General features: G+C 32.5%; 1 protein-coding gene across 1 annotated transcript in view; it reads left to right on the forward strand.

The window, feature by feature from the left end:
* Positions 1-60: 60 nt before the first annotated feature.
* The window catches only part of LOC129218147 (protein canopy homolog 1-like), a 47,608-nt gene continuing 23,039 nt past the window's right edge, over positions 61-24,629 (forward strand). The window contains exons 1-4 of the mRNA XM_054852363.1: positions 61-158; positions 380-481; positions 12,132-12,247; positions 14,917-15,111. Of these exons, the coding sequence (XP_054708338.1) occupies positions 403-481; positions 12,132-12,247; positions 14,917-15,111 (390 nt within the window). The 5' untranslated portion in view covers positions 61-158; positions 380-402. The remainder of the gene's footprint in view (positions 159-379; positions 482-12,131; positions 12,248-14,916; positions 15,112-24,629) is intronic.

The raw sequence follows: 24,629 nt of genomic DNA on the forward strand, positions 1-24,629 counted from the left end.
GTCACACTGATACACTTCATTTCCGGTTAAACGGTAGACGTCACGCCAGCATGGTAGCCAATCAGGGAAAAGCCATTCGCCGGTGTTCCTTGCTTTACAACTTTGTATTAAACTAAATCCTGAATCAACGAAATAGTTTCGTACGCAAGTACTTACAAGTAAAAGAATCAGTTTTCTGAAAGTAGTTTTAGAATTTAAATACTATTTGTTTTCTTGAGCAGACTAAATTTGCAGCTTGACACGTGTTATTCTAGTTGAGACCTTCTTTGACGGGTGCTAGAAATTAAGCTGTCAAAAGTTACAGAATTGTTTCCGAACTAAATTTTTGTTTTGATCAGAATATTTTTGTTAATCTTTTACTCAACATGTTCCTTTTTAGGTGCGTTTTTCTTCTGCAATATTATGAATCGACATATGCTGTTCTTGAATGCATTTTTAGCACTTCTGCATTTCTCCATACAAGAAAATTTGAAATGCCTTGGTAATTGTTTTTTTTAATATGTTTTGCTGCGTTTAAATTTAAATTTTTGTTATGTTTTCAGTATAAAAATAAGCACAAAAGTATTTATTTAACTTACTAATGCGTTCAGTGTCTAGTTTTATTTATCTTGATTACATTTGTTAAATAGTCTTTGTGTAGAAACTTTTTCACCAACTATCTCAAAATTCATCTCATGAAATTGATGATAAAAGTAGTTATGTCTCAAAATAATGCTCAGCTTTAAAACAAAAAATGTTCAAAAGTTGGAAAAAAAGTTTAGCAACATATGATTACACCTAAGATTGAATCTGGAAGTTATTTTTCTTCTTTGTATGAGGAAGCTTTTTTTCAATGCAGGAAAAGGTTTGAGGGACTGAACAAAAGCAGCAGTTGTCGCACATTTTAATCCTTTCTTCGGTTTTTATTATTTTTTTAACCAACAAAGGTTTTTGTGATTTTTTTTTTTTTTTTTTTTGAGGTGATTGGCAACTGACCTGTACTAGCTTTGTTAGTAGGAGGGCCATTTCATAGTAAATTGTCCAAACATAGTCGGCAATATGACACTTTTTTTGCCGTAACTATTTAATTTACTGGTTGATTAGCACATTGTTCTATTTCGATTTTGTGTTCAACCAACTCAAAATAAAATGATCTGCAAATACAAATGAGCTGACCAGCAACATGCTCTAGGCTCAGCTAGGCTGGTCCTAGTCAGTTTATTTGTTCCCAATCAAGATTAATGGCCCTCATCAAACTATCCACCCCCTTGCTGATTACCGCCTCTTCCGGTAAGCTGTTCTAATTGCCCATGGCCCTACTAAAGAAGTAATTTTTCTTAATTTCCAGGTTAGCCTGAGATTTGAATAGCTTAAAACAATGACCCCTTGTCCTGCTTTCCATGCAAAAAATAAACCTATTAAAATCTTTCATTTTGATAAATTTAAACAACTGAATTATGTCCCCTCTGACTCTCCTCTGCTACAGACTATACATATTTAGCCTCTTAAGTCTGGTATCACACTCTAAATCTGAAAGTCCCCTTACTAGTCTAGTAGCCCTTGTTTGAGCCCTTTCCAATAAAGATATATCTTTCCTGAGATAAGGAGAAATTAATATAGCAATTCCAGCTAGAGTTCTCATAGAGCAGCTTTTCATTGCTTGTTCGGAATGATATTTGAGTTTAATAAATGACATTGATTGCTATTTTCGCTACTTTTTCATTAGGCCATAAGGTAAACACTTTTAAAAGGTCATAAGTTACCCATTTACGTTTCTGGGTTTAAAATGCTTTTATGAAAAAGTCATGATTTTATTAGAAATGTTGGTGCAGATGTGATTTACCCCCCCCCTCCCCCATTTGGCGACACCCAATTTTTTTGCACAAAATTGAAATATTTTTCTTGCCAATGAGGCAATAATTTAAGCATGGCGTCCCTGGCGAAACTAACCTGTGTTTGGCAATCCAAAGGCAATCTTAAATATGTTCAAACTTGTTTACATTTTAGTGGTTTCACTGTTAGGTAGATTCTTGTTTTTTTGTGCAATATACCTTATAGGAAAGCTTATTTTGTGTTGGTTTAAACTCAGTAGCTGTGTTTTGATGAATAAATGTTAGAAAATGCTAGATTCTTCAAACTTGAGCATTAATTAAGAGTAAAATCCAACTTGGGGTGTCTCCCGATAAGGAGCCATTGTTTCATATGTTGTTTCAGCCTGAGTGTGAGGATTTATACAATAAAAATGTAAGTTTTTCTTTTTTTAGAATTCAAAAAAAAAAAAAAAAAAACTCCCACTTCCGAAATTCTTTGTTTTCACAAAATCTTGAGGGTTTTTTGTAGTTTTTAATTTTATGTTAACTGCATGTCAATTTTTTTTACAAAAATGGTACGGTTATTTTATTCTATAAGTTAATTCTTATCGATGCAAAGAACTATTCGGGCATATTCTGTAAAATGTCCTCTTTAGGTACTAAATTTCTGAAAATAAGTTGACTCTAGCATTTTATAAAAATATGAAGGTGTTATTTTATGCAAAATAAGTAGATATTTTTGGTATGTATTTTGAAAACATTTCTGGATTGCAAATTAAGAGCCACCATCTGTAAGAATCAGGCAGTTTACGGCATTTGTGATTGTTGACATTTTTAATTTTTCTTATTTGCATATATGTTGTTCCTTATCATGAATGTAATGTTTGTGCAAAATATGAGCTTTGTCTGCCTTATTGTTTTTGGGAAATTAAATTTTTAAGTTTAGGGGGCGTGGCACATTTTTGTGTGTTTTTCAAATTTGCAGATTTTAAAGTTCTTGTTGCTTTAAGCACTCCTATAATGTCATGGATTTTTAAATTCTATACTATTATATAGTCTTCTTAGATACTATTACAGCTGTCAAATCGATGTCACTACGAGGGCGACAGCCAGGCCCGGACTGGCTCCTTCTGGGGAGATCGGCTAGGTACTGGAAAGGGGACCCCTGGCCCTGGTATGGGGGTTCCGGAGGTCCTCCCCGCGAAAATGTGAGAAAGTTATTGTTTCAAAAATTGCTTTTTCTTTTTGGACATGTAAAATGTTAAAACTGAAGTTAAATTAATGTATAAAAAACACGTGTTTGAAGTTTTACTTGATTTACCCTTTAGCAGAACGAAATTTCATACCATTTTTATAAAATCTGTTAAAGGTGCGTTATTTTTTTATCATTATTATTGAATTGAATGTTTCTCTTTTTTTTTTATTTAATATTTTTTTTTTATAGTTTTATTTACCTTGTAAGAGGAGAGGGTGTGGAGAAGAATTGTGATGCAGGGCCAGGGTTGGAAAGGTTCTTCCCACCACCGATATTTACCGTCCTGGTAAATACTATGTTTTTACCACACGGGAAAAACTGATTATTAAAAACATTGATTCAAAACAATCTTTTAAAACATCAAAATTGACTTCTAAGTAAATAAAAATTTTAAAGACAATAGACAAATTACAAATCATAATCGTATTTATGTTCTTCGTCTCCTACTTCCACATTGGATCTTAGCATCAGATAACAAAACACTAATTTGGAGACTTTTTGCAAATTTTATTTAAATTTAACGCAAATTATTTGTTGCTTCTCTTGATAACCCTGGTATTTTTAAGTTTAAAAATTTTATTTTATTGTTATCAAAAATATTTATTTAGGAAATTAATTATGAAATAATTTTAATTAATTGAGCAAATTTTATGTTTTATATGCAATAATTCTTATTTATTTTTATTCCTTTCCTACGCAATAATTTAAAACCCAAGAGGAATCTGTAATAACCATTTAATTCTAACCTTCATTCTACACATCAGATTCAGATAGCCAAAACATTTCTTACATTGTTATTTAGGCGTTTTCCCCGGTATTTACCACTTTTCCCGGAATTTACCATTTCTTCCCAATATTTTCCAGTGGGATGAAAAAAATCAAGTTTTTGACGGGAAAAAGCCAACCCTGTGTAGAGCCCCCTTTTTCAGTGGAGTAGGGTAGATCAGGGCACGTTTATGCAGTGCCCTTTTTTCAAAAACGAATTATAACTGGAGGGCCAACAGTCATAACAGTTTGGTGCTGCTCCTTAGCAAATATCCTCACAAGATTTTGAGCTTCGGTCTGGCATGCAGAAAGAATTATCGATTTTCTATCAAGTCGAGTAAATTTGTAGTTGAACGTTTTGAAGCTTATTGTGAATAAATAATACTTGTAAAGTAAGACAAAACAATGTTAGAAGAAGCACAAATTTGTAAATTTGTGCTTCTTCTAACGTTTTGTCTTACTTTACTGTTCAGCACAAAGGTATTTATTTATCTTAAATAATACTTGGTTAAGAACAAATAAATATATTAAAATTAGTAGAATTTTATCCCTTTTTTTTTTGAGGTTTGTATTTGTATAAACTGAAATGTTATTAACTTTTTTTCACTTAAAAATAAATCCAAGCTTGGAGAAGGGGCAAATTTACGCGTTGACGTATGAGCACCTTTACGGACGTTCTTATACTGTGGCTTACTTCAAAACGTGCCCTGACGCTTTTTTCGCTCCAAACTGTCTAATTTTTTTTTTAGCATCACCAGGCTATTTAGTTTTTAAAATCACTATTTTAATATTTAATTGAGTGACAAATTCGTATCTTATAGCTTACAATCATGTAGTGCTGTCTTCATGCCCGTTCAGTTTCTACTTTATACACTATTCAGTCTGTAATAAATTTGCTTTATTTTAACGATGGTAAGACATTATGTTCAAAACACTCTAACAGAACCACGTTAGGTGTCAAAATAAATATGCGTAAACGTGCCCCGTGTCCGGGGTAAGTTTACGCAACCGACTTGGACTTTAAAAAAATTTTAACGGTTAAAACCAAACTGAGCAAAAACTAATATTGACTCCATTAGATGCTTCATAATACCGCAATGACTGAAAATTCCTAAGTTAAAACATAGAATGTAGAAAATTCATTGAAAAAATTCCGTGCAAAAGTCGACCCTATAGAACATTCCGAATTTTAGGGGGTCAGGGGGTTTCTCCCCCAAGGAAATTTTTGAAAATCAGATATGAAATTCTGCATTTTTAGGCTTAATGGGGGGGGGGAAGCTTAATCTCGAAGAGGAAGCCCTTTATCCTCTTTGTGGATGAGCCACTGTTGGAAGGGGCTGAGATTTTTTTTTTGCTATTTTAAACTTAAAGCAATACCTTAATACTAGTAGAATAATTATCATACCTCTTTTGCTTCATCTTGTCAATACTTTCTCCCAACGTATCTATTTATTAATTTCCATAACAAAAATTATAGTTGGCTTGCACGCAAGTAAAATACAGACCTTCAACTATCGTACTATAATGCAGATTGCAGAAGTAAAAACCCCACGTGGAATATTTTTATGGCCAATATCCGGTGATAAAGACCCTATCGGAAAGATTTCCATGTACATTCAATTTTCCCACTTATTTACTGGTTTAAAAGCAAAAGGATTTGGGGCACTAAAGCAATCTACATGAATCCATTGAGTCTTGAACAAGTTATGAAGTTTTCATGTACTCCTATTTTTATTACACCTGCATTTCTCTTTTGTTCAAGTTTTTTTCACACGGCCATCATCCACACCCAAATTCCACTGTTCTTGACTTATCTCATCTTTTTGATTCTACAAGAACTTGCAGTATTATTAGCGGCTTGTATCACAAAGGCTGACATCACACTCCGAGGGGTCCTAATTTACTCCTGTCATACCGGAGTAACTTATAACCATGCGTGGAACCCAATTGACAAAGACAGACCTCCTGTGTAGTACTTCCGACACCCCTAGAGGCGTCGGTTGTACACTTGGAGAAAGAGGGAAGGAGAGAAAAGTTGTTGGTTAAAATTTTATTTGTTGGAATTCGCAAAAGATAACGTTTTTCAACTTTAGGATTACTCTGGAGATCTGCGTACTCGCACACTCCGCAATACGAGGAGGGGGGGGGGGGGGGACACCACTAAGGGGCCCACGGCCCGAGAAACCAAATAATCTTTTTTTAAATAAATCGAACACCTAAACACCTCTAGGATCTGATTACTGAATAGGCCAACTGAGCCGTGGCCTACGACCCCCGATATTTAGGGACCCTCAAATAGCTGAAACTACTTTAGTTTGCGGCTAAAATTGTTTTAGCCAATGGATAGAGTTTGAATTCTGCCCCCCCCCCCCCAAAAAAAAAAAAAAATATTAGCTTACGAACCCTCTATAACTTAATCGGGTCCCTAATACCTTTGCTGAAATTTTAAAAGTTGAAAATATGTTTTAGCAAATATTTGAAGAAAAAACGAAACTCAACACATATTAACCCAGGAGCAGCTAAACTGTGCAACTGTGACGTTTAAACACATTTTTAAATAGACAAAAAATTATGTGTACGAAAAGCATGAAAAATCCGCAAAGTTTTAAAATCTCTCTTCAGAGGTGCCCACCTATGGGGGAGTGTCATGGCGCAGACTGCGCCATTGAAAGTTTTAGGGGGTGTTTTGAGGGATATTTTTCTCTTTTCTCAGGGGGGCTCTTGCTTTGGGGGGGGGGAGTCTTCGTGATATTTAGGGAGGCGCGCCCTTGCTCTTAGGGGGTTGGGAACCCCTGAATCTCTTAATGATAATTTCATCAATTCTCAAAGGGTGAAAACACAAATTTAACTTGATCAAAAGATTGATGTTAATGTTTTGTATCTCAACTTATATAAAAGGCACATAACACCTCTAAACAACCCGGTTCATAGAGGAGTAAAAGAAAATTCAAAAAACGGATTCAAAGCGTTCAAAAATTAACTGAAAATGCCGTGAAAACTGGTTGAAATATTTTCACGAAAAAGTATTTTGACCAGTTCAGGTAAACAAAAATTCGGTGAATTTGGTTCATCACAGAACAGAACCTTAAATACCATCAACATCAACATAAATGAAATAAAATTAATTAATGAGACAAAAACAAATTCAAAGAAAATTTCGAGCAGACAACAGAAAATAAAATATTTGAAAGAAAACCCTCAAAGCGAAAAAAAATGCCTCAAAGTTATAAGAAATACAGAACGAAAGCTAAATCATTTACCAAATACACTGTAAAAAAAATCCGTAAAATTTACAGAAAAAAACTGTCAGCCAGGACGCCAGTTTTCTTCCGTTTATTTTACAGAAATCTTCCGTATTTTTATTATTTATTCAAGCTGATTTATTATTTTATGAAGATTAAAAAAATGAAACTATACTTTCATAAATCCATTTCATTATTTACTATACTACTACGAAATACATGTATACAAAGGTAAATTTCCGAAGATGCCTCTGTAACAGATGACAAAAAAACATAATAATAAAATATTGATTAGGATGCAATGAAATGGAAGTTGCAAACGATTTAAGACTTACTCGCTTTAAATAAATATAAGATCAAAAACTCGAGCACGAGAACCAAAATCCAAACACGCGGGCGAAGATTCGAAGAAAACCAAAGTATAACCGGTTACAGATTCAAAAAACAGAGAAATCCTGTATTTTATTACGAACAGTTTTTTTCTGTAAAAAATTCGCATAACTTCTTTCAAATTTACAGTTTTTTTTTACAGTGTATGAGTTCCATACAGTGTGAATATTTTTTTCAGAACCAAGATTTACAGAGGAGAACAGTTATTATTAGAATATTGTTAAGTCTTGAGAAACTTTTTTCACTTGCTCATATGACTTAAAAATAAAATGGGCGTCCAAAAAATCAGGATTTAAAGTCCCACATAACTACTCAAAACCTTAAAATAATAATAAACTCGTAAAAATATTTAAACAAATGAATTTAAAATTTAGGTAGGAATATTGAAGCATACAAAAACAAACAACAACCACTCGTTTATTTTTTTTTTGAGCGGGGGGGGGGGGGTCGAGGGGGGAGGGCAAATCAATGGGCCGTTACGGGACCTGATGATTTTTTGCGAGCATTTCTGTTGGGGCCAGCCAGCGATTCCTAAGTTGCCTATTTGGTAATCCGGCCCTGTTAACGGGACAAATTTGGAGAAAATAAAGGCCTAGGGGCCCCTAACCCAAAATTAATGTTTGCCCCGGGGCCCTACCTGGCTTTAATTAGGCCCCCCAGTGTGCTATTTGTATAAAACTAGAAAGAGTGATCAAAAGTATCCCGGACAGGGCCTGATTAAGATATAGGAAGGTTCTAAGCAAAGATTTTTTGGAGCCACTATGCAGACAAATCTTATTTTTAGTCATTAGCTAAAACAACTTTAGCTATTATGGGGCCCCTAAAAAGCAAGGGCCCTAGACCACAGCCTATTTGGTCTATTCAGTAACCAGGCCCTAATCGTGGCAAAAAGTAAAAGGAAATAGATAGAAATATTTACAAGGAAATCAAAGAATTGTAAAATCATTTTTTGCTACAAATTATTTTTCGCTTCATTCGGGGGCCCTTCCTAGCTTGGGGCCCTCGGCGATCGCCGACTTGCCGACCTGGCCAGTCCGGGCCTGGCGACAGCCACAAACTCCGTTTAAAAATGACCGAAAATGAATTTTTTTTACTACATTCAATGCCAATTTTCTCAAAGTGCCTTCATGATGACACCAATGTTTTTACATAAATTCCTAGCTACACTTGCATACATCAAAAATATGTAATAAAATTTCTGTCACTATAAGGGTGCCAGAAGATATTGGAACTTTTGTGATACATTTCACAAAAATGCAAATGTTTAAAATCTAACTACTACTCTTGCCCTCATAGCAGAGATCTGAAACTAATTAAGTTTGATAACCAACATGTTGGTCTAACATATAAACTAAAAAAATCGGTGTCACTCCTATTACTTTCGGAAAGATAATCATTCGAAACTAGTATGCTATGGAGTTATTTAAAAAAAGACTTCTAATTCGAATGGCTTTTTGCACGGTTTGTTTTAAACTTTAATATAAAATTACAGTAGTGACACCTAAAATAATATGTTTCTAATGCTTTTTATAAAAAAAAGCTTTACAAAAAGCATTAGAAAGACAGTAAATCGATACAGGTACAGATGGACGAATTGTGTAATGTGCATTATAGGCTAAAATAGTCATACTAATATTCATATTTTTTCAACCATACTAATTTTTTATCTGTTATTTATATTAAAAATGCAGCTATTTATAATATAATGTTTTAAAAAGTTATGATCATAATGTATTATATAGTGAGCATTCAGAATCTGAAACATAATTTGAGGATGATGTAGACTAAAACAAAGAAAACATAAAAAATCAAATCACCGAATTTCAGAAAGACGGTCATCTCTTATTGATCTGGTAATTTTGTAGCACTAAAGCTTGGGAAAGCATGGTATCCCGGAGAAATAGCAGAAGTTGACCATTTGCAAGTAAAGGTCAAATGCATGGCAAGAAGGACTGGAATAAATTTATTTGACCGGAAAAAAGGCGAGTATTGCTATGATAATCTAAACATATAATGCACAATAGATCCAACTCTACCTATATCAAAACAAGCAATTTCTATTCAAGATAAAGACGCTCTTGCTGCCCAAAGCTGTTTATGTTAAACTTTGCTTCTTCGTAATAAATTAAAAATAAATATGTTTAAAAACACTATCTGGGTCTGATAAGATTAAATTAACAAAATACAGAAATAAACAAATAAAATAAATTAAAAATAATAATAATAAATGAAAAAAATGCACCACAACATACTAACTTCAAATGATTATATTTCCAAAAGTAGTAGGAGTGACACTAATTTTATTAGTTCAAATGTTAGACAAACGTGTTGGTTATCACGCTTAATTAGTTTCAGATCTCTGCTATGAGGGGGCTAGTTGTATTCAGATTAGCCAAATGGTCAACTTCTACTCTTTCTCCGGGATACCATGTTTTCCCAAGCTTTAGTGCTACAAAATTACCAGATATCAATAAGAGATGACCGTCTTTCTGAAACTGGGTGACTTGATTTTTTATGTTTTCTTTTTTTAGTCTATGTCATCCTCAAATTATGTTTCAGATTCTGAATGCACGCTATATAATACATTATGTTCATAACTATTTAAGACATTATGTTATAAATAGTTGCATTTTTAATATAAATAACACATAAAAAATTAGTTTGGTTGAAAAAATATGAATATTAGTACGACTATTTTAGCCTTTTATGCACATTACACAACATGTCCATCTGTACCAATATCAATTTACTGTGTTTCTAATGCTTTTTATAAAGTTTTTTTTTTAATAAAAAGCATTAGAAACATATTATTTTAGGTGTCACTACTATAATTTTCTATTAAAGTTTAAAACAAACTGCAAAAAGCCATTCGAATTAGAAAAGTCTTTTTTTAAATCACTCCATAACATACTAATTTCGAATGATTATATTTCCGAAATTAATAGGAGTGACACCAATTTTTTTAGTTCATATGTTAGACGAACATGTTGGTTATCAAACTTAATTAGTTTCAGATCTCTGTAATGAGGGCAAGAGTAGTAGTTAGACTTTAAACATTTGCATTTTCGTGAAATTTTATCACATAAAAGTTCCAATATCTTCTGGCGCCCTTATAGTGACACCAATTTTATTACATATTTTTGATGTATGCAAGTGTAGCTAGGAATTTATGTAAAAACGTTGGTGTCATCATGAAGGCGCTTTGAGAAAATTGGCATTGAATGTAGTAAAAAAATTCATTTTCGGTCATTTTTAAACTTAGTTTGTGGCCATCGCCCTCGTAGTCACACTGATTTGACAGCTGTAATAGTATCTAAGAAGACCATATAATAGTATAGAATTTAAAAATCCAAGTCATTATAGGGGCGCTTAAAGCAACAAGAACTTTAAAATCTGCAAATTTGAAAAACAAGCAAAAATGTGCCACGCCCCCTAAATTAAATTTAATTTCCCAGAAATGGTAAGGCAGACAAAGCTTATATTTTGCACAAACATTACGTTCATGATAAGGAACAACATTTGAAAAAAAAATAAAGAAAATTAAAAATGTCAACAATCACAACCTGCCTGATCCTTACAAACGATGGCTCTTAATGCATGGTATTTTTGTATTGTTTATGTTTGCGATGTTCTATTAAGACATTTTTGCTTTTCATACATCAAAATTTGAATAAATAAGCGTTTTTTTGGCTGAAATAGTTATATTTTGGGGATGTTTTCCACTTTAAACATTGCATATTGATTCGCTTGCTCTTTTTAGTAGAGTATAAGAAAAGGTTTTGTTCAATGAAATGCATGTTGGAAAATAGCTTTTATTTCTGTTAGAACATATTTCTTTAGTGAGTTGTGATAGTAATTTTTAATTTAGGCATTTTAAATAGCTTCTAGTAATTTTTCTTTGTGTACAAAAGCTTTCTAGTTTCTGGTATTTTTGAAGCAAATATTTGTGATGTGTTTTGATGTGGTTTTATGTTGTTTTCATATATATTGTGTTCTGAAGTGCTTTGATCATGTTTCTTTATCCAAATTTTTCCTGTTGGCACTAAAAAAGCATCGCTAAGAATGATGTATATGACATTTGTCGTCACACATAAGTTTCTTGGCGAAGCTTTCTTGGCGCCAACCAGAGAAAGTCGCCAAGGGTGGGATATATGACATTAGTTCCGAAATGTTTTTTGATTTGAACCTTGGTGCTTTTGTCTGGATCCCCACCTGAGTGTTAGATGGCAGGGAAAGAAGAACACTATTTTGATTTTTAACATTTAAAATGATTCACATTTTGTATTTAAAATAACAAAACATTCAAATGTAGTATTATTAAAATTTCACATGAAATTACAGTATTATGAAAATACAGTACAACTTTGATTTAACGATACCCGATTTAAGGATTTCCTCAGTTTAATGATACATTTCATTGGTCCAGATTTGGCTGCATTTAATGTCGATACTCCTGGATTTAATGATAACTTTTTCCAGTCCCTTGGCAATCGTTAAATCGAGGTTATACTGTATACTTGATTAAATTTTTTAGGCAGTTTTTTGTTTCTCAATGCATGAAATAAGGCATTAAAAATCTCTGTAGGAAATGTAATACTTCATGTTGGCTAGATCAGGTTTTGAATAAAATATCAAATTGTTACCCCTATCTGGTACCATATAACAGTTGTTTTGATTTGTCAATTTTAGTCTGTGGGCAAGTTGTGGCTGGGATATTAACTGCAATAAGGAAAGAAGATCCCCGAAAGACCATTCAAGTTGGCAGCTTCAGAATAGAGCCAGATGGTTCTCAAAAACAATCACAGGTATTTAATCTATCTGAATATTATTATTTTTTAATTAAAGGATTTATTACAGCAGGGTGTTCTCAAATTAAGTACCATGGCTTTTTGGGGTGCTGTAGGAAGAGGTGAGGGGTGCCATGAAGTGTCCAAGGTATCAATATAATAAGATTGGTTTGCCAAATAAAGTCATTTTGACCAATGAGGCCATCCCGTCATTTTTTGATGTAACATTGTAAAAATTTGAAAGATTGTGACTTTCATCTCCATCAAAAGGTCTAATTGATAATGAAGCATTATCAACAAGCAGTTTTTAATATAAAGGCAAAAGTTATTACAGAGGTGTGATGTTAAAACTACCTGATCGTATTTTGCTATTAAGTTTTGCTTTTACATGCTTAACTGTAGGTTACTAATGTATAAAAAGTTGTTTGTTGCTCTTGTAGTCTAGTTTATGTAGTTTACGAATTCAAAGATAAATGTCACTGTACCATCATCCCTCTCCCCTCCCCATGATTTGATAACCAAAAAAAGTACACTATAGGATGAAAACTATTGGGACACTTTCAAAAATTCACATTTTTACGGGGTTCTCGAGTAATAAGACCAATTGCTCTGTAATTTTTTTCACGTAAAAAATATACTCTAGCTGTCATTTTCTAATAAAGATAAGGTCTGCTATTCATTTACGGGACCAGCAACTAATTGAGGAAACAAAAAAGTGGTTTTTGATCGTTTTTCATTGTAAATAGTTAGAAATGAGCTATAAATTTCAGAAATAAGTTAAAAAACAATCAAGAATTTATTTTTATATTTTTGTAAAAGTATCTTTATACCCATGGAGATTGAATTGCCCATGGAAAAAAATTGCATTTCTTTCAAAAATGCAATTTTTTTTTTCTTTTTGAAGGTTTTCAGCTCATATCACGGAGTTTTTCGTCAAACATTACTAAATATTCAGAATATTTGACAGCATATTAGAGAAACATAATAATAAAATTTGAATTTAAAATATTAAAAATTCAATGAAATATGAACATTTAAAGCAATTAGTTTTTCACTGTGCATGCGCAAAAGGTATCAATTTATAAATTTTATAATCCAAATCTCAGATATATCCCACAGCTCATTAAATAATTCCACCTTAATGTCTTTAAAATTTAAAAAGTTATCAGCGATCTCATGAGCTGAATTTTTGTAATTCTTGGATAGGCGACGAATGGTAAGGGGTTGGTCAAAAACTGGCAACACTTTCTTGCTATCGTTGCAGAGTGATTCATGATAAGGACGGATTGTTTGTGAATGATCCCTCATGATTTGTTGTAGAGCCAAGAATTATTAAAATTCAGCTCATTAGATCGCTGATAATTTTTTAGATTTTGAAAATATCAAGGTGGAATTTTTTTATGAGTTGTAGGATATATCTGGGCTTCCGATTATGAAGATTTTAAATTGCTATCTTTCGTGCATGTGCGCAGTGAAAAATTAATTGCTTTAAAAACTTTGTTAAATTTTTAATATTTTAACTTCAAATTTTATTATGTTACTGTAATATGCTGTCAAACATTCTGAAAGTTTAGTAACATTTGACGGAAAACTCTGAGAATATCCTATATATATATTCCCAGATATTTATACTTAGAAAAAAATGTTTCAATTTCAAAATTTGTCGCCTCTAAAATCAGCCACCCTAGGCGACCTCCTAGGTCACCTACCCTAGGAGGTAGACCTGTATGCAACACACAACTCTCTTGAAAGAAGTTTACTTTCCAGATTTATTTATTTTTCCCTTACAGTGGTTTGCTTTCTGATCGGAGCTGAATGGGGAAATTCATTTTGTTGTAAAATATACCTCAAGTTATTCGGCATGCCGGAAAATTCCAATATCCCGGCATGCCGGATAATGCAGGGTAATACAGTGCTTGTTCTTTTTTTACAGCCAAGAGGACATGTATAGCAGAAGCTTCTGCTTCAAAAGATCTGGGCTAGAACATTTCTCTCCTTTAAATATTTCTACTTTATATTGGTAAATTAATTACAATAAAAATGATTTGATCGCATAAAAGCTGTAGAAATAATTTGATACATGACTGTATGTATCTATTTGTAGAACATATAATGCTCATATTTAGTTTAAATTATTATTTTTACATCTGAGCAGAGAACAGATTAATTGTAGTTTCTTTATCCATAGTATTCTTGAAAGTTTGCTTTTTATATTTATTAGTTATTGCTAGCACACAGAGGCAAAGCATTTTAACTCTTTTGAGGGACATTTTATGAGTATTTTATTGTCAATGATAATAAGATATTAATATATGTTATTATCATTGATACACTGTGCAGTGTAGTATTTCCTTTCATATTTCTGTATCAGTTTGTTCTAAGTATCAGTAAATTCTAAAAAAATATCAGTTTTGTATATTTTTATTATAATTACATCAAATAGCCAAATTTGGCTCTAAAAGGAGCATTAATCAACAACAATCTAAACTATTTAAATGGTAGAGAAGCAGAAACAATAATTTTCAACTGGCCAAACAGAAAAAATGTTCAATTGAACTGAAACTGTTCACTTTCATTGAAATCATCAAATGAAAACTCGTTCAGAATGTTAAAACATATTTCTGTTAAATTTTTCATTTTAAATAGTCTCATTTTTAGAAATTAAATTATGTTTTCTTCTCCATCAGATTAAATATGCTGGATCTGAATTGCATTTGAATGAAATTTTGGAAACAGTTTGTGATATGTTGGATGATTTTGCTCAAGCAAAGAACAAAGAAACAGGAGCTTTGGCATTGATAAATTTGTCTGAAGGTGTAGATAAGCTGAGCACACATGAACTGATATCAGACCCTGACCTCAATCGTGGCCTTAAATATTATGTAAGTATTATAGATATGATTAATGGGCAACCACTTCATTTATAAATATTCATCCCCATTTTAACTATGCAGTAGTCACTTAAAGACATATAGCTTTCAAAAAAAAAAAAGTTTAAAAAATGCCTTTTTGAAATTCATGTGCAATATATAAAAATAAATGGTTGCACAATATATGTACAAGCTTTGGTGTTTTTAAACTTGAAATGAAAAAAAATAAATTCAATCCTACTACAGCGAACCCGGAATAAAACAATCCCCCAGTTGTAGCAAACCTTTTAAATAGGAGCCGCCTAATTCACCGTTAACCTAACCATACGCCTTTAACCACGAGGTTCGTTAACTCGGCGTCAAGATTTTAACCACGAGGTGAAATATTCGGTATTCACCGGTCACGCACCGGCGAAAAAGGTCCCGAAGTTTCCCAACTGCGTGGTTTCTCAACTTTGCCAGCACACTACGCATCCTATTGGTCAATAATGATCACATGATTTTCTACGTTTTTTGTTTACATTTTGAACGACCGTTCGCTGTTGCTGTTTCACTCCGTGCTGCGTTGCAAAGTAAAGCGAGACGAAGATAGCATTTGCTCTCTTTGATTTGAAAAAAATAATTGAACAGAGGCGTAAGTACAAAAGCGGAGTTAAATTTGAGTAGCCAATTGTGTAAATTCAAGTGTAAACAAATGTATTACTTTTGCTATTATTTCTTTGAATCTACGCATACACAATTACGGATGTAATTTAAACTTATTATAAAGCTTCGGAGATAGATAATTTTAATCTGCTTATCTCTTTTCTTAAAGAAACTAAATTTTTAGTGACAAATCATTTTATTCCAATAAAAGAAATGTTATATCTGATTAAAAATATTATTTTAAATCTCTTTCATACCAGGATATCTCTAGTAATAATAATTTCAGATAAAACAAGTTCAATATAGATACATTATTATTATTTTTTATTATTTTTATTAATCAATTTAATAAGAAACAATAAAGGACATTTTCAATGGTTTTCTTTTTATGGCTTATAAATGTGCAACAAAAGACTTTTTTACTGCCTCATCAACATGAAGAAATGCATTTTTTTCCATAAAATTCAGTTTTACTTACATTTTCTATGAATATTCAAAACTAATAATTGAAGTGTGCCCCGCTAGACATAATAACATCACAGACACGTTTCGGCATGGTATGTACTAGACTAGTCCATATAGTTTAGTCAATATATCTTAACCATAAGCCAATAGTGGCAGAAATTAGCTTCTCCATCCGTGCTGTCTCACTTGGCTTATTTTTTATACAGCCCATAAATTTCCTCTCTAATTCAAGTTCTGTGAATTCCCGAAACAGTCCAATACAGTAAGTTTGTTTTTTGAGCACAAATTGTTAATATGCTTCAAAATGGCACTGTGCGCTGCCTTTTGGAAAAAGAAACTTCCTTTACACCATAGTTTAGACGATTGAAAGCATTTTTCAGGGCAGTATAACTTTGTAGCTGGTATTGTTCGTTATTCCTTCTACGAGAAGAGGAGATGTAGTCTCTTAAACCCAGAAACATCATTTTAGGAGAGGTGCCCACTTAGGAGGGGTTATGACGCAGACTGCGCCATTGAAATTTTTAGGGGCATTTCTCTTTTTAGTGGGGGGGGGGCTATTGTTTTTGGGAGGGGGGATCTTTGTGATTTTTACACGGGGTGAGCCCTTGCTCTTAGGGAGGGTGAGCACCCTGATTTTGGGCAGATACTTGGGCGCTTATTTGGTATAGTGCTGAAGAGGTTTTCCTTTGCTCCTTCTCACGCACTTGGATTTAAATCCCTGAATCACAAAATCTTTTGTCGGGAAAAAAAACTTCTTAGTTTATGTTTTGTATTTCAATACTCATTTTAACCTTTTTTTCTTTATAAGAGACGTGAGAAGCTGTTTCTTGTACGGTTAACATCCTCTCCGCCAGTGTTCTAACAGCCTGTATCGCACTGTTGAAGGTGCAATATTGACACCAGCTCCCGCCGTGGCCCTGGAAAGTTGTTCAAGGATTTATAACACTCATTCAATATAAAATTTTGTCTTCACGAGTCGAAGTTTATCCCTTTTGGTTGCATTTTCTAGTGCAATTGACACGAGCATTTCCTGTTGTTCGAAACTACTTTCATATCCTCTCGACACTTTTTGTACTCACTCCACAGATTTTACCTATTTCTTCTAACGTCATTTCAGTGTTTTCTAGGCGCAATCTATTTATCACTAACTTTCTAAGCTGATATCCATGAGGCTAAAAATTACCCCCACAACAAGCAAAATACCAACATTGCGGAATACCTACCTCTTGGGCGGAAGAATTTCAAGATCTGCTACTTACCAGGTGAATAGGAACACCTACTACTTTGATAATAACTGCAATTTGAACTCGGCTGATTTGGAGTACTTCTTCAAATAAACGCCACAATACTGTAATTGCGTGTCTCATAATTTTTACAATGACTTTACTTTCAAACATAATCAAAATAAAATAGTAAATAATAAGATTTTTTAAGTTTTGGACAGGGCTGTGGAGTTGGAGGTTAAAAATTCCTAGAGTTGAAGTTGCGTTCTCCCTCAAAAGCCTGCAACTCTGGCAGTGCTAGTGGAGTCAAATTGATTTCGGAGAAAAGAAGTCAGAGTCTAATGCTCTTCTGTCATTTTCCCTCCAATTCCACAGCTATGGTTTTTGACGCACTTGAATTAAGTTATATACTAATTCACTACATTAATTTTTATAAAAGGAAACCATTATTTCTGTTTTCTTTTTTATACGGCATTGCACTGAATGTAAAAACAAGAATGAAGCATGCTTTCAAGTGCAAATGAATTTTTTTTAAAAATATTTTACTTACTTTCCCTATTAAAAGTACAAAATTTTTTTTATGCTATACTGAAAGTTTACTTTCATGACAATATTTATAAATTAAAAAAAAACTTTTATTTAATTCACTATTTCAATGAATAAATAAAGCATAAAGAGCAATAGTGTACAGTTTTAAAAATAATTTATTCTGAAATGTTTAAATCTGTTACACAATATCTTTCACATTTGAACACATTGAAACATCAATTAACAAGTAAAGATATATCTAATGTTTTGACAAACGATTGTCATCAATGACTTTTTATTCAGTTCATTGATAATTGAATTTTGTTTGATTTATTTTAATCACTTTAGTCAAACCATGATTTAATTTAATTAAGCTGTTTTAAATTAATTCAAATGCTAAGCAACATAAGTTACATTAAAATAATGAAGAACCCATTAAACTTGGACACCTTATTGTTGAGTTAATGATATCAGAGCATAATTTATAGTTAGTAATTATAATTTTAACTGACAATCAGTTTTTTTTTTTTTTTGTGTTTCATGTATAAAATAACTAATAATATAAAACAAGTTACAGAGGCAAGTAAAATTTATTTCAGCTAATTGAGTACATAATCAGGATTTAATCTTTTAAAAACAAATACAAAGTAATACAATTGAAAACCAATTAAGATAAATAACTTCCTTTTAACAGAGACACCAGTTATATGATTCCTGAGATGGATTGCAGCAAGTTGTAAATTTCAGTATCCAGAGTCAATTCGGAATCAACTGAAAAACAAATTAAGTCAAAATGCTGATAAAAATAATTTTTTGAATTAAAAAAAAAAACGAATCAGTTGTACCACAACTCTAACACACACTGGCAACAATAGCAGCACATTTAAAATTCTACACTATACCCAAAACATTAATAGGTTGTGTTAACATTATTTGCTGCTTTTTGAATATATTTGAAATTAGAAAATCTTCCAAGAAACTTTGAAATTTTAAAGAACTGCCACTATCTGTAATATAGTTTTTTGCCCTCATGTGCAAGAACATTAAATTTAAGTCGTTGCCACTTTTGCACAAAATACAATTCTGTTTAACGAAGGGGCTTTAGGCAGTGCCATACGGAGTAGCACTTAGGCCAAACAAGGAGTACTTTCAACCATTGCTATTCCGCTAAGTAGTATTTATCAATAGAGCTAAACAAAAATTCACTGACATACATGAGAAGGATTTTGAACTTATTGAAATATCAGTTTGGGATTTCAAGCATATACTTGTAATAATTTGTAAAATAACAGATAAAAAGGTCAAAACCAACACCCGACAAAAGTGGATGTCTTTATTTTTTTCAATCCATAAGCTCATTTCTCTTGCATTGAAAAAGGCGTTTCTTGTAACACCGAAACCCGTGACTGCAGCAATCTGCAGTTTGCTTTTTGATGATGCTATTTCCTATTTTACTTCTTATGCACAAAGGTATTTATTTAATGTATAGTAATTTATTTAATTAAATTCAATTTAAATGAGGGACCGCAAAGTCATTTTAAGACCAAATTTTACACCAGTCAAAGTAGTTTACAGTGTTATGCTTGAATACTTACTGGTGAAAATAGAAGAGACTCCTGGCATGATTTTGCAAACAGGGCTGTCTGAAGAGGACAGCCCTGTCTGACATCCCTTGTCTGAAGGGACAAGGGATGCAATTGCCCCAGGTGACAAGATAAGAGAATGCCCCATTAATTGAACCTTTTGCCACGTAGTACTTGAAGGGTTTTTTTTCCCCCTCCAATATAATTCCTTTTTAAAAATAGTTTCTGAAATGCTATGATATAGATTTATTCAGGCCTGGATCTACAAATTTTGGACCCCCTGGCAACAAAATCTCTAGGGCCCCTCCACAGAAGTGAGCAGTGTGCATTTGCAACGTTAATAAGTCTGAGTGAGCTACTTTTTTTTTTCAATTTCATGGGTCGTCAGACCCCTTAAGGACATACCCTCTCCCCCCCCCCCCCCCCCCCCCCGGTCGAGTCTGCAGGCACGCAGATCCAGGCCTTATTTAATATTTGTCTTTTATGTCACATATGATCTGATGAATTCAGAATACATGTTCAATTAAGCAATAATTAATTTTAAAAAATGTTCAGAACTTTACTATTCTTTGCGTGAGGGGGGGGGGCAAAAGATGATTGCTATCTCTTCGGATGGCGTTGATGTGGCAGGGGCCATACAGAGATTATAACATAGCATACGCTGACATTCATACAATGTAGAAATTAAGGGCTTTTTCAAAATTACTTTACATTCAACTAGTGTGGAACCAAGCTGCACTCAGGGCGAGTACGTACTTGGTCAAATACAGAGTATCTTAAAAAAATAATAATAACCATTGACATAAATGTGAAGCATGTTACACTTATTGGAACATTAAAATCAATTTTGCACACATAGTGATATTTTTGAATTTGAAATTTAACTAAGCACCCCTCACAGATTTTAAGAAAAAAATTACAATTGTATTTTTTACTAATAATAAAGCTCATAGTCTCTCGGTCAGGATGTCTGGATCTCTATGACGCACATAGCAGCTAGACCATTTAGCCGATTTTCATGAAATTTGGCAAAGTTAGTTTGTAGCATGGGGGTATGCACCTCGAAGCGATTTTTCAAAAATTTGATTTTGTTCTTTTTCTATACCAATTTTAAGATCATTTTCCGGAGCAAAATTATCACAAGATGGATGAATAAATTACAAAATTGTCATGACGTGGAATGGGAGAGCGAATGAACATAGCCAACTGGCGAGAAATTCATCATCCATTATTTGTAAATATACAGGGAACCAAATGACCTTTTAATTTTCTACTACGGACAAAGCCGTGCAGGTACCACTAGTTTAAAATATAGACAAAAAACTGAATTAAAGGAGATGAAATTTCAACTAATTTAGGAATTTATTATAGCTTTTTTAAATATTAGAAATTTGCACATATAAAATATTTGTAGCGTAATAATAATAAAAAAAACTTTTGAGTGCCATATTTTTTAACTTTCCCACGTTTAAAAAGAATGGTGGAAGTGACATATGCATATTAAAATTTTACTTTGCTTTACATGTTCAGTTTTTCTTAATTTTCATATACAATACAGTCATATTTTAAGAGTCAAACAGTAGTAAATGATTGCAAACTGAAAATTTAAAAAAAAATCCGTGAAATATTTCAAAACTACTCGGGATAAGCAGGAAACATAGTTAAAATTTGACCGAGTATACCAGAAATTGACCAAGCAGTACCGAGTACATACAGATTACTTGGTAGATATTATATGTCACACTACTTTCCAACTCAGGCACCAAATGTGCAATTATTAATATTGAGATTTATATGTCATACCACAACTCTGGAATTACTATTTTTCTGTTCACTGACACATCATTACTCGTAAAGCTGAAATATTTTGAATAAACTACGGAATAGGAATGGAAAGTGATGAAGTTGCATCTTTTAAAGCGCAAAAAACGACCGATCAAATCCAAAATGGAAATTTATGAACGAATACTATTGACATATACAGTACAGAACAGCAATAACATAAATAATAACTTTCATTTACAGGAAATAAAAATATCTTACCTTCAAGCGAAGATCGCCTCGAACCGCCATTGCTTCTAATGTTTACTTGTAATGCGCATGCTCAGAAGGCAAACCAAGCCTTTAACCTTGCTCCGGAGCTTGGTTAGGTTTTTCAACCACGCAAGGTTTCGGAAACCTGTCAGCGCGTAGTTGAAGTTGACGGTGAATACGAAATCGGCGGTAACTCCGGGTTAAGGCCCGGTTTCGGGCTTAACAGCGAGGTTTAGGTGGCCCCAGGTTAATGGTGAATTAGGCGGTAAGAATTGCAGTCCTATCTCATTAATGCAATTTCAGATGTTCGTAATGATCTCTAAATGCTAGAGAATCGGTTATGGCGATCCATAAATTTCTAAATATTCGATCCTTTCATCATTTGGTGAAAAAAAATGAGAAAGACATATCATTAGTAAACAAACCTCTCTGATCTCAGTTGTGAATTTAGTTCAAACAAATTTTATTAGACCAAATTTTTGACTTTGAACCTATTCAATGAAGCTTTTCTGGTTTTGTGAGTCTGTATTTTCTAAACAATTAAAAAAGCTTTGACGATAACAACTTGACTGTGAACTCGTCTTCTGATATTAACAAAGAGACTGGAGATATTTTTCCTGGACTTTCAATTTCTGATCCAAAAGCAGCTGTCAATGTTTTTTTTTTCAACTAAAACAAAAGATCAAAATACTGTGGGTTTGTTTGGAATAGTTGAGTAAAAATTGGGGGTAATGCATTTTAAATCCAAAAGTTTGCAATTGAAAATAATTTTCTTCCATATTACACAAATTTTTTAAAGAAGATAAATTCTTACAGTAAGCTTATTATAGAGTGCAATATAATTCATACATTTCTCTTCATTGCTTTAATTACTAATAGAAACATCGTGTAGTTGAGATGTTCACTATAGAAGTATCTGAGTGAATGTATAATTTTTTCTTTTAATCAGATGTAGCGAACCCTCGGCTATAGAGATCTCTCAAGTCTGTTAGTTGAGGGTTTGTTATAGCGGGGTTTGAATAGTTACTTTTATGAAAAGTGCGACTGAAAATCGATTTTTTATTAAGCAGGAAATTTTTGTTTTAAATATGTATTTTAAACATTAAAAGATAATTTTTGTTATTGTATGCGTAATATGAAAAAATATTTGAAAATTTTTCTAGTGTGATAAGTTTATATGCCAATGTCACAGTACAAATAGTAGCATCAAGTTTACTTCTTAAATATTTTATTTCTTCTGAAACATTCCTTTTATTTCAAATTCATTTTTCAATTACTCATTAGTTGAGGATAAAAAAAAGTCTTTCATCCAAATTATAAGGCCATGAACATTTGTTGGCATAATGTATTTGACTTTTTTTTTTTTGAAGTTAGATGATGTTGTATAGACATCCATGTTTGTAAGACGTTATAAACATAGTTAATGAACAATAAATAAAACATCAGCTGTCAATTAAATAATATTTGTTAAATGTAAATAGCTCATAAAAAATGGAATTTAAAAAAGAAGACTAACTTCTAGTTGCTTAAAAATGACAACTGTATATTATTGGTACATGAGCCTACATGTCAGCCTTAAATAATCCAATGTGAAATAAACAAATATCTATGTTGCAAAATGTGTAAGCAAACGACATTTACTTTTTTCCAAGTAAGCAGATTCAAACAAGCTGCTAACAGCCAACCTTGGTCAATTGGATGACAATGAAATGAAAAAAGTACAGAATGAGACAAAGTGCAGAGTAATTTCTTTTATTTATCCCTGATAACTTGCGTATTTGATAGTTCTATGCGTGATCTTTTTGCAACAGAAATATATTTTATTAGATGAAATTGACTTAAAGATTTTAATATTTAAAGCACTTTTAAAGTAAATTTAACATAAATCCCTAACACAAATGATTAATATATCTGACTGGTCTCTGTTTTGAATTTGGCTGATGACCAATACATTTCAATATGCTTATCTGCTAAGGATAAACAAATCAAAATTGGGATTTTTGTCTACTTTTTTTTTTGTAAATACCTACTGTGCAAGCTCATGGTGCATATGTACAAAAAATATGCACCGAGATAGCTAATAGTTTTATGTATCAAATGAAAAACATATTTTCTTTTAATGTTTTTTTTTTCTTGCTGCACAACGATAGAAACATTTACAAAATACTAGTCTACAATATCTGCTTCTTCCCTTTTTTTTTTAAACTGTAATCACAGAGAGTTGTAAATTTTTAGACTACTTTGGTATGTTGTTGTTCATCAATCATGTACTTTTTAAATTTTACAGATTGAATGACAATGCTTTGTCATTCTATTTTATTTTATCTTGATGAAAAGCAACAGTTTTACTTTTTGCATTTTTCCTTTTTTTAGTTATTTATTGAGATATTTCTTTTTAGTTTAATTTTATTGGGGGCATTTCTTCAGGTTTATTGCAAAGGCTTGAAGGAAACTATATCTTTCAATTTGGAAATACAGTTTTTAAATGTTTGACTATTAAAAAGGAAAAAAAAAATTCGGAACTGGACATCCTCCATTTAGTTTTTGGTCTTTTGACCCTGGGATAAAGCTTCCACTGCTGAGAAGTTCTGGTTGCATCTTCTTAATTTATCTATTTTGTTATGTAACCTTGTCTGCTTGTTATTTCCTTTTATTTGTGTTTATATAATACACTGGCCTCAAAAAGTTAAGGTACAACATGATTTTTGAAGCTCACCATTAAAAAAATGGCAGTAACAATAAAATGCATAGTTTGCATGAATGATAATAATGAACTTTAAAACCATTTATCAAAAAAAGGTTGCTGCCACTTTTATTTTGTAGAAAAGATTTCTTTATGAGTGAGAAAAAAATGGAAATATCAAGCTCTCGTACTCTTTTGTGTGTAAGTTGTGTTTATTTCTAACTGTTGTTGGCAATTTCAGTGACAATAGTCACTAGAGTTTAGAAAATGTCTCAGAGTCGTCGTTTGCCTGATTCATTAAGGTGGCGGGCAGTTGGATGGATGGCAATGGGAATGTCTCAGGCTGATGCTCTAGACGTCTCAATGTGT

The sequence above is a fragment of the Uloborus diversus genome, chromosome 3, assembly GCF_026930045.1.
Source record: "Uloborus diversus isolate 005 chromosome 3, Udiv.v.3.1, whole genome shotgun sequence".
NCBI lineage: Eukaryota > Metazoa > Arthropoda > Arachnida > Araneae > Uloboridae > Uloborus > Uloborus diversus.